Below are 14258 nucleotides of genomic sequence, written 5' to 3' on the forward strand. Positions count from 1 at the left end.
TGACTTCTTGTCTCTGCCGTAAGTGATGTTATGAAAAGTTTGTGAGCTCTGTATGAGAGAAGAGGAGCGCTTCGATCTCGGTCTGAAGTTGATCAACGTCTAGTTGGTCCTTAGCCAATGTTAATGCGGCAATGAACTCGGCTGGTGACTATTTTGCTGTCATTTGGTAAGCTGCCATATCCCGCAATGGCAAACGTCATCGGCAAATGGAACTGTTTCCGCTAAGCTTGAGCCGGCGTCACATCGCGCTGTGTCTACTCCGGAGGAAGTCACGACGCCAGCTGCGACTCTTGATTTCATGCATTAGATGCCATATGCATCTGGCTATATGCTCGATGAGCTGATCCTCCTGACTTTACCTTGACAATTGTGGCACAAAGCAATGCACAGCACGATTGATGCAGTCAATTTCGAGGTCTTATGGACCCCACACCTGAACCAACCACAGCAACCACAATAGCGGGGTTATGGGCGGGAGTCCAGTACCTGATCCTTACCCAGCGGCCATGAAAATATGGCCTGACTATTTTGTCGGCTGCTATCAGATACGACGTGCATTATTCTTATCGCTTGCGTGGCAAGCATAAACTCTCTTTATGGAGCGGGGAGACACTCTGCGTAGCAGTCACTCGTTTGAGGAGCAACCAGACTTGTCAAACAAGATAGCCGACTTGGGAAAGCAGATGAACAACATGTCAACCGACATCTCGACCTATTCGCTCGGAGATTTCAAACTCCAGAACGGAGGCGTAATTCCTGATGCGAAGATTGCATACAAGACCTTTGGCGAGCCCGGAAGCCCGGCCATCATCTATCCCACTTGGTATTCTGGAGCCATTGCAGACAACGAATGGTTGATCGGCAGCGACAAGACGTTGAACCCAGCGGAATACTTCATCATCATCGTAGCTTTGTTTGGCAACGGCCAGTCCAGCAGCCCGAGCAATCGAAAGGACATTAGACCTTGGCCAGAGGTCACGTTTTATGACAACGTTCGTGCCCAGCATGAGTTAGTCACGAAGAAGCTCAATGTCCGCCATGCCCGTGCTGTCCTCGGGTGGTCTATGGGCGCTGGCCAGACATACCAGTGGGCGACTCAATTCCCCGACTTCATGGACCTGATCGTGCCGTTCTGTGGATCTGCGAAGACATCGCTGCACAACCAGTCGATGCTCGAGGGCGTCAAGGTAGCTGTGCTGGGAGGCAAAGGTATCGCTTCGGGAGGTGTCTGCAAGGGCGAGGCAACCATCAATCAGTATCGGGCCTGGAGCGACCATGAGCGCATCGTAAGTCTGAAAGCACTCGGAAGGGTGTACTCCGGCTGGGGTTTCAGTCAGGCATTTTACCGCGCAAAGCTGTTCGAGAGCGCGCTAGGATTCAAGGACATCGAAGACTTCATGGTCAACTTCTGGGAAGAATGGGCCTTATCCAAAGATCCTGACAATATGGTGGCCATGCTTTACACGTGGCAGGCTGGAGACTGCTCCAAGCAGGACCCTTACAATGGTGAGCTCTTGCGAGGAAGGGACTATTTTTGCGGCAGGACTGATCCATTCCAGGCGATTTCGACGCAGCTATGAAAGGTATTAAGGCGAAGGCTCTTGTGCTGCCAGGCAGGACTGATCTTTACTTCCGTGAGGCCTGCCGTATGACCATGTCGTGAAGTGCCACGCTGACTTGCACACAGCTCCCGAGGACAGTGAAGATGAAGTCGCCCGTATGAGAACCGGCGTCGGAAAGTGCGTCCCATTCGAAAGCATTTGGGGCCATTGGGCTGGCGGACCTGGGCAGTCAGTTGAGGACGTGAAGTGGCTAGATCAGCAGCTGCGCGAGTTCTTTGCCTCGAATTGAGCTTCGAACGCGTCGATGGGCAAGTGCATCTCGCGAATGACAGCACATATTACCATCTGGTCTTCCTGCATTTTCCGCGGTCTCGCTAGCGACGTGAGCTCATTTCGGACGTGAATAACGTTGTCGAGCAGCGCGTCACGCGTCTCAGTGAGCGCGGGTGCATGTTTCCGTGTCGTGCGCCGTGTCATGTCCATATGCCGCATGATCTTGTGCGAGTCGTGTTTTGTCGGATAGCGGTGGCTGAAAAGTAAAGGGCTGGCTGGCGTCGGACCAGGGTCTGCAGCCGGCAGCCGGATCTGCGCTAACGCTCGAACGTCTGCCTTTCACGCGCACTTGCCGTTCATCTTCGTCCATCCACTCCGACCGACCTTCAAAGCGATTGTGCGGCAGCGCGCACTCACCGTCGGTCTGATCGCGTTCGTATCCATATCTCGCCCTGTCGCCGTCTCCGTTTCTGTCCATTGGCCCAGCGACTTCCTCGAGAATTCGCGACGCATGCTCCGATGAAACCTTGAGCCGCGCAGACCAACACTTCCGACTCCTCCTAGTCACCTTCATCGCCGCGCAACACCACGACCACCATGGCGGAACAGACCGCCCAGTATCTGGGCGTTAGTGCGCCGCTGTCCACCGATTTGCCAAAGCCCCGCGACAATGAGTTGAACGACATGTTGATGGCCGAGTTGAAGGCGCAGAACAATTTCGAGTCGCAGGAAGGCTCGGAGAAGAGGTTGGTGACGCAAGACGTACAATGGCGAACAAGGGATAAAGAGCTGACAATCCGCGCAGGAAAAAGGTCCTCGGTCTACTGCAACAGCTGGCTATCGAGCTCGTGCAAGAGGCTGGCAAGAAGAAAGGCCTCAATCCGGAGCTACTTAAGGAGGCTGGCGGCAAGGTCTCTGCTTATGGCAGTTACCAGTTGGGCGTTTTCGGTCCTGGCTCAGATATCGACACGCTCATGGTTGGGCCAAAGCACGTGTCGAGAGACGACTTTTTCGAACTCATGCCAGGCATGATCCGCAAACGTGTTCCACCCGAGCAACTCACCGAGCTCGTGCCTGTACCTGGTATCGCAGTGCCCATCATAAAGACCGAAATCGACGGCATCTCCATCGATCTGATTTGGTGCACCCTGCACAAGGACAAAGTCCCTGTGGGCCTTTCCCTGGATGATACAGAACTGCTCCGAGGCCTGAGCGAGACCGATCTCAAGTGCATCAACGGAACCCGGGTCACAAACAAAATCTTGTCTCTAGTGCCACAAACACGAGTCTTTCGCGTGGCCGTTCGTGCCATCAAGATATGGGCACAGAAGCGTGGTCTCTACGGCAATGTCTACGGTTACCCAGGTGGTGTCGCTTATGCCATGATGGTGGCGCGAGTCTGTCAACTATACCCCAAGGCAGCCGCTTCGTCGATTGTCGCCAAGTTCTTCTGGGTCGTCAAGAGCTGGCAGTGGCCATCGCCAATATACCTGCAGGCGCGTGAGAAAGGACCTTCGCTCAATCAGCAGGAGTGGGACCCCAACAAGAACTTCCGTGACAAGCGACATCTGATGCCCGTGATCACACCAGCATACCCTGTCATGAACGCCACTCACACTATCACGCGGTCTACCAAGACTGTCATTCTTCGCGAGCTCAACCGAGGTCACGAGATCATGACTGAAGTCTACGCGGGCAAGAAGCAGTGGCGCGACCTTTTCGTGAAGCATGAGTTCTTCACCTCGGCATACCAGCACTACATCGTCGTCGTGACTGCATCCAAGACCAAGGAAGAGCAGCAGGCGTGGTCTGGTCTGGTCACATCGCGTCTTCGCTACAAACTGGTTGAAGGTATCGAAGACAGCGCCGACAAAGTCAAGCTTGTGCAGCCTTTCAACAAGGGCATCGAGCGACATCACAAGTGTAAGGATGAAGAAGAAGTTGAAAAAGTGCTAGGTGGCGGCCTCGAAGGCCTGGTTGACAAGACCACTACGACCGAAGAGACCGCAGACGTAAAGCAGCAGGCCGCCGCTGAGGGAGATGCTGACGTCGTGAACGGGCTGGACTCAACCAGCGAGGAAGCCGAGAAGAAGGAAGACAGCAAACTGGAGCTTTGGACCACCACTTTCTATCTCGGTATTGAGCTCAACAAAGGTCGGATTCTCAAAGCTATGAGTGGCACGTCTTTGGCTAACCCGTTCGGCAGGCGAGAAGAACCTCGACATTTCTTATTCGGTTAATGACTTCAAAACAAATGTGACGTCCTGGCCTGGGTACAATCCAGACGTGCATTCGGTACAGATCAAGTATCATCGAGAGTATGTTTGCGGCATCCCAAGACTTCGAACCTTACTGACGCTGCTGCAGCTATCAGCTCCCACCGGACCTTTTCGAAGCGGGCGAGACCCGACCCGTCAAGAAGAAGAAGGCCAAGAAAGAGCCTCTCGAGAAGAAGCGGAGCTTTACAAATGCAGGCTTGGACGTGAGTGACGAGAGTGCACGCTCTGCTAAGAGACTGGCTGGGCCTGTTACCAGCGTACGTGGATGACGAGCTCACTGAGCTGATTCTCGATCTTAGGAGAACCACAATCCTGCTAAGCGCCGTCAGTCTGCGTCTGTGAACGGAAGTGGTACACCAATCGTCAATGGAGCTGCTGGATGAACAATGGGTGGGAGCCTTTCTGCATCTCGGCTGAGATGCAGCAGCATACAATTGATCTAACATAACTAGCCAGTGCAGCATTCTCGCCAGACGGGAAGCAGCTACGCAGAAGTTCACTTACTGCACCGATCGGCGACGAGTCGCGACACCAGATTCGCTCAATACTTGAGCCGCTTGGACACACGCAAAGCGCAGCGACGATTCAACGAAACAGAACGGCCTGGACGGCATAGGAACACTCCGCGGCGAGGTAAAGTATTCCTCTCCCAAGTCATTGGCGAGAACTTGGACAGGAACAAGAAAATGATAAAAACGGACAGAGTAGGGGGCGAGCGATCGAATCAGACTGCGGACAGATGACAACGACGCGACTAATCAAGTTGATGAAAACGAAATAATGGAGTGATCAGATTGCTGCTCACGACTCGTGTTAGAGTGTTACCTCGAGTATGTAGTTCTGGAATCGAAGTTCATTCACGAGGTCTACGGATCTCAAATGAAGATAAATTGATCGATATTTTGTCATTTTCATGCCAAGAACGACAGTGTGAGCAGACTTGAGGTTCTAGTCATATCGTCCCCGGTCGACATCACTAGCGGTACCGAGTTCGGAGAACGACAACCCTCACATGTGTCCAATGCAGGACTATCGAACTCAAGAGCCACGATTCCCCGCATGATGAACGCCCGCATAATGGACGGGCCGACGATCGTGTTTGCGAGCCCTCTCGCGGACTCTCAGCGAGACCAGAAGCCCAACATTCGCGTTGTGTGCGTTCAAGATTCTATTTACTGGCATACTTCTATGATTTCCCCATTGTCTTCCCCACGAGGACAAGACTTCCTTGTAAAATTTCTCGTATCTCACACGGCCGCGCTCGGTCGGGCGATGCCTCGGACTGGCGGAACTTCAGCCTCGCAGTAAGTACCTCAGCCTTGTGGCCCCTGAGCTATATGCCGCTCAGCCTTCTGACAACTTGGCAGCGGGGTTCCTGTAAGTCTTTGGCCAACGCAGGAAAGTAATCAGAGCATAGAAGCATAGTGTACAACGGCCTGCCTCGTTAAGGCCAGTAGGATGCGCTGCTTGCATGTCTCTATGAACAATGATTTTAAAGGCAATAGAGACCCTATTCTCTGTCGGCGTATGATCGAAAGGAGGAGCTTCACTGACCGCTCCTGCTAAGTCTAGTCATGAAATCCGTATGCCTTAGTTTGACAAGATTAACACACAAAGCTGATCGTCTGTCATCTTCGACCATTCAGTGGCAAAGATCTCTGCTTCCTCTAGGATTGATTGCTTGTCATGTAAGCCATGGACGTTTCCTAGACGCGCAGGTTATTTAGTCGCCTCCAGGAAGTTTGCTCTCTGAAATGACAATCTGCCACGCCGAGTTTGATACCGATCCGATTAACAACAGCCCGGACAAAGCCAGCTGGGTGTCCATGTTGCATCAAAAGATGCAACTCCTTCCCTGTCATGTGTTTCGGTTCCTTCTGCAGTATCGCCAAGTCTCGATCCGAGACGGGCTTAGTGACCGAACGACGTGAATTTGGCGCTCCATCGAGAGCCACTGGGGCCTCATCGGACTCTGAGAGCAACACAAGAGAGTCGACAGCAACAGTTTGGCGCATCTCGATCGCCGCGGCTGCTGCTTGGTCAACATATTCGTCTCGATGGACTTTCGGCATTTTAGGACCGGAGAGTTTTGTCGCTTGCGCGGTCAATCTGCTTCTGTGGGCCCTCACAGAGTCGCGGCCCCTCTGCTTCGGCTGTTGCTCATCTGAACTGCTCTTCTTGTTTTGTGCCCTCTGGTACTAAAGCTTGGGATTGATCTCGGTTCGCTGCCAGGCCCTGAGCTCGAATGGAACCGCGGGCCAGGGGAATGTAGATGAAGGTTCGCCTAACTCCCCAGAAAGGAAAGAGCCGACGACGTTCCAACTGGGCCGCTCTCGAGCGATGTTCACGGCGATAGCAAGGGCTGAAGGTGGCGGTGGATGATCGACGAGGTCGTGTGCGAGGCGAATGACAGCTTGCATGCCCCGTACAAATGCAGCAGAGGTCAATTCCGATTGATCGAAGTGCTGAGGATGGTACAATGGTAAGAAGATGGGAGAGTCGTCGTTGGCAAGCTGAACGGGAGCGTTACAGCGATTACTCGACGTACGCCTGTTGTGTAGCATGATGTGATGCTTCTGATATGGGAACTGTTCAGCTCCGAGGGCCAATCTCAACCTGCCGTTGGATGAAGCCACCAGCCAATTGTTAAAGTGCTCGATCTTGGCCATATTTTAAGCCCCGATTATCCGCTCCGCACGATTTTCAGGAGTTCTTCGCTCAAGAATTGTCTGTTTGATAGGCCGCGCGTCGATGAAAAGCTCACTGTGGTCGAATGGGCCAGAACAATACGTCTGCATTCACGCCACTGACGTGCTCTCTTCGACCGTAAACGGATAACTGCCAACGACAACGATCTTGGCCTGAGCAGGGCATCCCTTAGGTGGTGTGAATGAGGTATTGGGAAGGTGCTGGCAAGATATCGAGATCTCAGCGACCATCTGAAAGAAAGACTTCCATACAGATGCACGGTCAACACCTCTGCGAAACTTCAATGTCGTGAAGAATGCCTCGTCAGGATCATCGTCTTCTAGGTCGTCAAGAGAGTGAGCCCGGGGCAGTTCAACGTCCGAGGAGCATTGAGAATGCTCTTGAGGCGATCTGCGGTCTCTTGAGGCAGTTTTGACAGGAACCAGTCGACCCTGTTCGTTCTGGACAACGCGAGAAATGGATTTGTAGGTAAAAAGCTCTGCGCCTCAGCCGCCAGCCAGGACAGCTTGCCAGCAGAGCCTGCCTCGGTGTCACTTGGGCGTTGAGACGCATATCCTAGTGTTTGACTCTTTTCGCTCCATACTTGAGTCTTTCTCGCCCGCAAGTCAATTGAAGGCCAGATGGATCAAGGAAGTGTTCACGGCTTCCCTGCCTCCGGCAACAGTTCCGCAGTTCCCATTTGGCTGGTTGCCGGGAGTGTGCTTGTTGTTGCGGCGCTAAAATTCCCAGGCAGTTGCTCCGGAAAGAAGTCCGAAAAGCATTTCCTCGGAAGAAGAGCGAACGTCGGACATACTGTATCGTCTGGACGGTCTCCGAGGAGACACAGCAATGCCCGCATCAGCTCGACGCGCCAATTAGACTATGAAGAGTCTGACACGGACAACGATGTCCGTGTGCCTTGGTCGATTCGTGGAGTCGGTCACTGCAGGGAGACTGTCCAAATTGAGAATTGCTGGCGAGAAGGATTCGTGATCAATATAGTGGAATAGCCTCACTGATGTCGCAACCCGATTGATGCGGGTAGGCCTACCTAGTGCAATGATGAGTACTTCACAGCATTGTGCAGCATGCTCAAAGCCAGCTCCTTTCGCTTTGCAGTGCAAGGCTACTCTGGCATCGTGGGCTATTCAGACGGCGTGCTGTGAGACTTCTCGTCATGTGCGACCTGTCACTTGAACCGTATCGCACCTCTCAATCGATTCTCGCGGATGCCATGCGTACTCTTCAGCCGTAGAATCATTCTTCCTCTGCGGAATTCCAGATTTCTGTGAAGCCTGGGCACATTTGGCCTGCTTTGAATGGGTCAAGCATACCAAGCTCTTTGCTTGGTGAGCTTGGCCTCATCCGTTTCTCCCGAGTAGGGTCCCAAGAGACGCGTCCCCCATGACGGAGTGACCGGGGCCCACACTTGGAAAGCCAGCAGCACCATGCATCAATGTCCATCGCTGTTGACCGGGAGAGAGAGACTGGCCATGAGATGGCATAGAGACCAAACTGATCAGGCCATTGAAGACCATAGCTCGCTTTCGCGTGTACCCGCGGTCTAGACTCGGGTCCGAAAGCAGGTCTCGCGCCAATCACTTCTTCGCATAGGACTACGCAGGCTTGTGAGTTTCGGGCCCTTTTCTGTATGCTTGGTGGCGGTGCCAGTCGTAAGCAACCTCCGTGTGTCTGAAGGCTGCCGCGGGGCCCGGAGCCGCTTGGATCGGATGTCCAGTCAAGGAGAGCGGCTTGCGGCTTGCGCAAGGCTGTCTTCGAATGGTACGAGCACCACATTGGCAAGGCCTTTGTAGTTCGAGACCGAGGTGATAGTGTGAGGTACACGCATGGCTGGTCTTCGTAAGCTGCAGGTGGTGCTGGCAAGAGCGCGCCAGCGCGCCTTCCGCAACTCTACCGCGCGTGTAGAGATTTGATGTGAGATTTTGATGGGTTCTCAGCAAAACTTCGGGCACACTCCAAAACGATGCTGAGCCCCACCACAAGTGCTCAATGTGATGCGTTTACCTTCGCCTGCTCAAACACCGCTTGTGCCAGCGACGTTTCCGGGTTGGTACTGTAGATCTGCGCATAAGATCGGTAGCACTAGAGAATAGTCCGAATGATATTTGATCGTCAAGCAGGGGCTGTGACGACACTGGCAGCCCTCCTCGATGCGCCAGCAGGCATGCACGGGCATGCCGTAGTAATTCATTCTCTTTGCACGCCATTTCAGCATTTGCAAATTTTATGAGTGGCAATCGACAGCATCGAAGACGTTCGAAACGTGCTGAGGGGACGTCGGAACACCTCAACGCCGGTCAGAATTGACCGTTCGAGTGCCACCACAGCAGGAAAGACAATGTCTTTCATCGGGAGCTTCAGTGCAACAAGGTGCCTCGTGAGGGTGATGGTTACACTAGGTGCATGAGACGGAACATCTCAACGTTAGCAGTGTCCATATGGTGGAGCATGGCTGACACGAGGTTGTGGTGTTGTGTTTTCTTCGTCATCTCGTCTCAGGTTGTAGTGTCTCAGATTCGCAAGGTGGCGGCCAATATCTTGTGACATTCGGTTCGGCGCTGAGACTGTCAACTGTTGTGTCCAGGAGATGTCGGTGCGTGAGGCAACTGCGTCTGCAAAGACATGTCTGCAATTTCCCAATGAGTGGAAGTGTCATAACCTCAACACATCGATGGAGTTGAAATTATTTCCCCACGCTAGCGGGAAGCACGAGTAAGAAGACAGATGCGTATCGTGTCATCTGCAGGAGGGTTCCTGGGCAGTCCGTGTCATGTTATATAGGTGATGCGGAGCTTGTTCATTTGGTCGATGCCAAGCAGGTCGACGCAGTGTGCAGCCATTGCGATTTCTGAAAGGGGCAAGTAGAGCTGGTGGCACGGTTGTGGTGTTCGTTGGACTTGGGCATCCACCGGAAGCTGCATAAACGCCTGTGAAACGTTGACATGTGAGGCCCATATCCGGCCGAGGGTTGACAGTATCATCACTCGGTAATGGCTGTCTGTCATTCGCACGCGAAAGGATTTGGTGGACTGAGCCGTACTGTTGGGTGGGGGAGATCCTTCGCTGCTCCAGACGAAGTGCAGTCCGGGACGCCACCAGCCGAAAGTCGAGGTACCAGGTTCTGCAACACGCTGACACGCCCTGGACGAGCTGAAAACTAGGTGCTGCGCCTGAGACCACGCTCGTAGGCAGGGATGAAATTTTCCCAGCCATGCTCGTGTTGGTGAGGACAGCTATGGCGGCGAGCTAGCGCGAGTGTCAATGGCAGTCATTGCTTCCGCCGCCGGAAACATTGGTGGCCGAGAAAGGCAATACAGTAGAATTAAAGCGGATCCCTGCGTGATGTGATGGACGTTCACCGCCCCGCACCGAATTCTGGTCGTAGATTCGTAGATGCAATCATCAGCGGACGCGGGGACTGTAGAGCGCGTAGACAGTGCTTTTCATGCTAGGCCATGAAACAGTAGCAGTCCTGCTTATGCGATTAAGCTCGGAGCGCAGCGACAGGGCCGCACGTCGCGGCACCGATGGGAGGGTCGTTGGAGATGGACTCGCTGGGATGCGGGCAGTGCAATGCTGCTGCTAGATTGAGGCTGAGAGATGAATTGGGACAGGCTGGATCGAGCCGGGGCACAGGGCTTGGCTACTCGGCGGGCGGGTGGTGAGCTTCTGGTCGCCAGCTGTCTGCAGTTGATGGCTTGCGCACCAACCCACTGTCGATGAGCTGCGCGACATCTGAGATCGCAAATCCTCTCGCTGTTGCTCGGCCTCGTTCTCGCCTCTTGGCCTTCGCTCTGGTGACAGCTCCGCCAGATCAGTCTCCGACGCCGACCCTCAGCTGCTGATTCACGCCCCCGGCTTGAACGCGCAACCAACCGAAGCACCGCGAACCCGCAGTCGGATCAGCCAGCAGTTCACAGACACACCAGCCAATACCGCCTGCCGCGTGCCTGCCTGCCTGCCTGCCTGTCTGCTCACTCGGCGGCCACTCTCCGCCCCTCCACGCCCGCACTGGTCAGTCGCAGTCGCATTTGGCGCTGCTCCTTCCGGCAAAAAGTGTCAGGGAGGCTGCTGCCCATGACCGGCTCTTTCCTATGTCCTCCATGAACTCGCGTTTCAGACGACTCGTCGGTTCGACACGCAGAAGCAGCAGCAACTCCGTCGCCGGCAGCCAGAGTTCCAACGCAGGCAGTACCACCACCCTCTCCGCCCCCGCCAATCGTCCCTCGCCGTCGCGCGCCGGCCCCACGGCTCCATCAGCTACTTCAGCGCCCGCGCCCACCACCAACGGCACCTCGTCGCCCGCGAGCGCGCCCGCCAGCACCGCTGCTGTTGCCTCGAACGGCGTTCCGCGCGATCCAGCTCAGTCCAACAGCAACGCTCCGCCGCAGGCTGCCTCGGCCTCGTCGACATCGCTCGCCATGAACCCCAACAGCCAGCCTCTGGGTCGGCCGCCGTCATACCAGTACGCCAATCAGGGAGGGAACTTGGGCGCTCCGGGGCATCCTAACCAGGGCAGGCCATCGAGCCCTATGCCTCCGCCCATCAACACTGGCGGTGGTCACGGCTACCCACCGCAGCATCAGCCGCAGCTGTATGGTCAGCCCGCTCCACCCGGCTACCCCATGGGCCAGCCGCATCCGGGACAAGCAGGCTACGGCTACGGACCGCAAGCAGTGCACCCCTACAACAATGGGCGACACGAAGTGCAGGGCGACAATTCTAGAAGCAAAGCGCAGCTCATCGTCGGCATTGATTTCGTGAGTTGGTCTAGGCAGATGATGGGGTCGGTTACTGACAGCGACGGCAGGGTACGACATTCTCTGGCGTAGCGTTCGCCTTTGCCACCAATACCGAGGCCAAAGAAGATATCATTGTCGAATGGCCAGGTGCTGGTACGCAGACGAAGCAGAAAGTCAGTATTGATGCTGCATGGTGCCTACAACGTCGTGCTAACAGAAGCGCAGATCCCAACTGTACTGTACTATGATCAGCACCAGCAGGTGGTAGGTTGGGGACCAGATATCGCCGAAGCCCTCGCACCTACTGGCTACCCAAAGCCGGGAGTGCAGAAAGTGGAGTGGTTCAAGCTTCAGCTTATGCTTTCCGGCAACACATATATCGACCCTATCAACCTCCCACCGCTTCCACCTGGAAAGTCCGAAATCGATGTCGCCGCCGATTATCTGTTCAAACTGCGGCAGGCGATGCGCAACCAACTACAAAAGACACTGGGTGAGGTGTTCAACCGAGAAGAGCGTAATATCAAATACTTCTTGACAGTTCCGGCCATTTGGAACGATGCCGGCAAGGCAGCGACCAGAGCCGCGGCAATTCAAGCTGGTTTCCTGCGAGATGAGAATGACAACCGGTTGACACTTATCTCCGAGCCAGAGGCTGCAGCTATGTTCTGCTCAAAGACTGGCCTTCTGAACCTGAAGGTACACGATGCGGTCCTGATTGTCGATTGTGGTGGAGGCACTGTCGATTTGATCGCATACGAAGTGGAAGAGGAGTCGCCGTTCACCGTCGCTGAATGTACTGCTGGCTCTGGAGACTCCTGCGGATCGACAGCGCTGAACAGGAACTTCTCCAATATTCTGCGGGCCAAGATTAGGAAGATGAAGCTGCCGGATGGCTCGAAGACTGCAGGCAAGGTCTACGCAAAATGTATCATGGACTTCGAGAACAGAATCAAGGCAGATTTCCGCAACAATGGCCAGAAGTGGGCTGTTGATGTTGGAATTGAGGCCGAGTTCCCTGAGGCGGGTATTGAGGAAGGTTACATGACTTTCACTAACGAGGAAATCCTGCAATGTTTCGAACCCGTGGTCAATCGCATCTTGGAACTGGTCAGGAACCAGATCATTGCGATTCAAGCACAGAACAGGGCGCTCCAGGTATGACGATCGACTCTGTCTGTTATCGCTGATCGTCGCTAACGTGAGGTAGAACGTGCTCGTGGTTGGAGGTTTCGGCGCCTCGGAATATCTCTTCCAGCAGATCAAGTTACACGTGCCTCCGCAATTCCAGAACAAGGTCGTGCGACCTATGGACTCGGTCGCAGCCATTGTCAAAGGAGCCGTCACAGCTGGTATCACGGAGCGAGTCATCACGTCGCGTGTGGCACGAAGGCATTACCTAATGGCCACGCTGCAGCCGTTCAAGGAAGGACATCACCCCGAGCAATACCGTGTGCCTTCGCTCGATGGTAAGGACCGCTGCAAGTACACACGACAAATCTTTGTGCAAAAGGGACAACGGGTCAAGATTGGCGAGCCAGTCAAGGTGTCTTTCTTCAGACAAGTCGCGCCCGGTGCGACATTGATGTACGAGGATGTTCTGTATGCCTGCGACGAGGATGTATGCCCGGAATATACAAAGGATCCCCGTAAGCACAATCTCACTTTCGGCGCTCTCAAAGACCTTACTAATCACGTTCACAGGCATCAAGGAGGTCGTCACACTTACATCTGACCTCAGTCGGAAGAACCTCGAAAAGGATTTTGAACGAATGGATACCCCACAAGGCACCTTTTACCGCGTATACTTTGACATCTACCTCACCCTCGATGGCTCTGAGTTCAGCGCAGAGCTAGTCTGTCAAGGCGAAGTCATGGGCCGATGCTCTGCCAGATTCCGATAAACTTACGACACGCACGCAGAAGCACAGCACAGCGAGGCGTTACGGGGGTAATTGTGCAGTCAAAACGTCGTCCCAGGATCGAATATGGGAACTTGAGGAGCTCATCGGAGCTGGCGGGTTCTTTAAGCATGAGTTAGAAGGGGAATTGGGCACTTGGATGAACGTATGCTATTTCCATTGAGAACGCCAGGACTGGGGGCCGAACATCTACGAAGAGACGCGACTTCTTGACGAGAAGTGATGCGACAAGGCAGCAGAGCGGCGGAGCATGAACGCCTTATTCCCAGCAGCGACGCATTCAGTCACGCGTCAATTCGACGGACACCCAACTAAGGCCTGACGCTGGACAGTAACACCACCTCCACAACCACAAAACCACGAACACGAGCTTGAGTATACAGCGCAGGCGTAGCGGAGGACGATAATGCGAATCCACAAATCTTTGGCACGAGTACCCATGGGTCGATGTTTTGGCGGGCTTTTTTTGTTCATCTGGACATGATGGGATTTCTTTTTCGAGTACTTAGCTTTTTTACTTGGTTGCCCATTTAAGAATCGTGTCTATAATCTGTCAATTGAGACATATCTTGTCACCCATTGCGGTTCACAATGCGGTGAGCAATTTAAGGTTCGAGGTGCTAACTGCTTTGTGCCAGTACGGTCGTGTTCCTGCTGTATTTCTGTACAAGTTCGTCGTATCTGCAGGTGCTTGACTCTTTCCTTCTTGCTTCCGGTCTTTCGCTTGCTTTCATGTGCGGCTGCCGACTGCCGAGCCGAAGGCTGTTCCCG

General features: G+C 54.2%; 4 protein-coding genes across 4 annotated transcripts; 3 read left to right on the forward strand and 1 right to left on the reverse strand.

Annotated features, from left to right (window-relative positions):
• Positions 1-596: 596 nt before the first annotated feature.
• RHO25_004307 (uncharacterized protein) lies at positions 597-1851 on the forward strand (the record flags this gene model as incomplete). Its single annotated transcript, XM_023595229.2, has 3 exons — positions 597-1506; positions 1560-1634; positions 1688-1851. The coding sequence occupies 3 exons, from the start codon at positions 597-599 to the stop codon at positions 1849-1851; spliced, it is 1149 nt and encodes a 382-aa protein (XP_023457139.1).
• A 581-nt stretch (positions 1852-2432) lies between these two features.
• RHO25_004308 (uncharacterized protein) lies at positions 2433-4497 on the forward strand (the record flags this gene model as incomplete). Its single annotated transcript, XM_023595230.2, has 5 exons — positions 2433-2581; positions 2641-3989; positions 4042-4153; positions 4203-4317; positions 4414-4497. 5 exons carry the CDS (start codon positions 2433-2435, stop codon positions 4495-4497), a joined length of 1809 nt encoding a protein of 602 aa, XP_023457137.1.
• Positions 4498-6312: 1815 nt separating this feature from the next.
• On the reverse strand, positions 6313-6783 carry RHO25_004309 (uncharacterized protein; the record flags this gene model as incomplete). The annotated part of the gene is made up of 1 exon (XM_065602544.1): positions 6313-6783. The coding sequence occupies one exon, from the start codon at positions 6781-6783 to the stop codon at positions 6313-6315; it is 471 nt and encodes a 156-aa protein (XP_065458616.1).
• Positions 6784-10926: 4143 nt separating this feature from the next.
• On the forward strand, positions 10927-13469 carry RHO25_004310 (uncharacterized protein; the record flags this gene model as incomplete). Its single annotated transcript, XM_065602545.1, has 5 exons — positions 10927-11583; positions 11634-11738; positions 11791-12723; positions 12776-13214; positions 13270-13469. 5 exons carry the CDS (start codon positions 10927-10929, stop codon positions 13467-13469), a joined length of 2334 nt encoding a protein of 777 aa, XP_065458617.1.
• Positions 13470-14258: the final 789 nt, after the last annotated feature.

Source organism: Cercospora beticola, chromosome 3 (assembly GCF_033473495.1).
Source record: "Cercospora beticola chromosome 3, complete sequence".
Taxonomy (NCBI): domain Eukaryota; kingdom Fungi; phylum Ascomycota; class Dothideomycetes; order Mycosphaerellales; family Mycosphaerellaceae; genus Cercospora; species Cercospora beticola.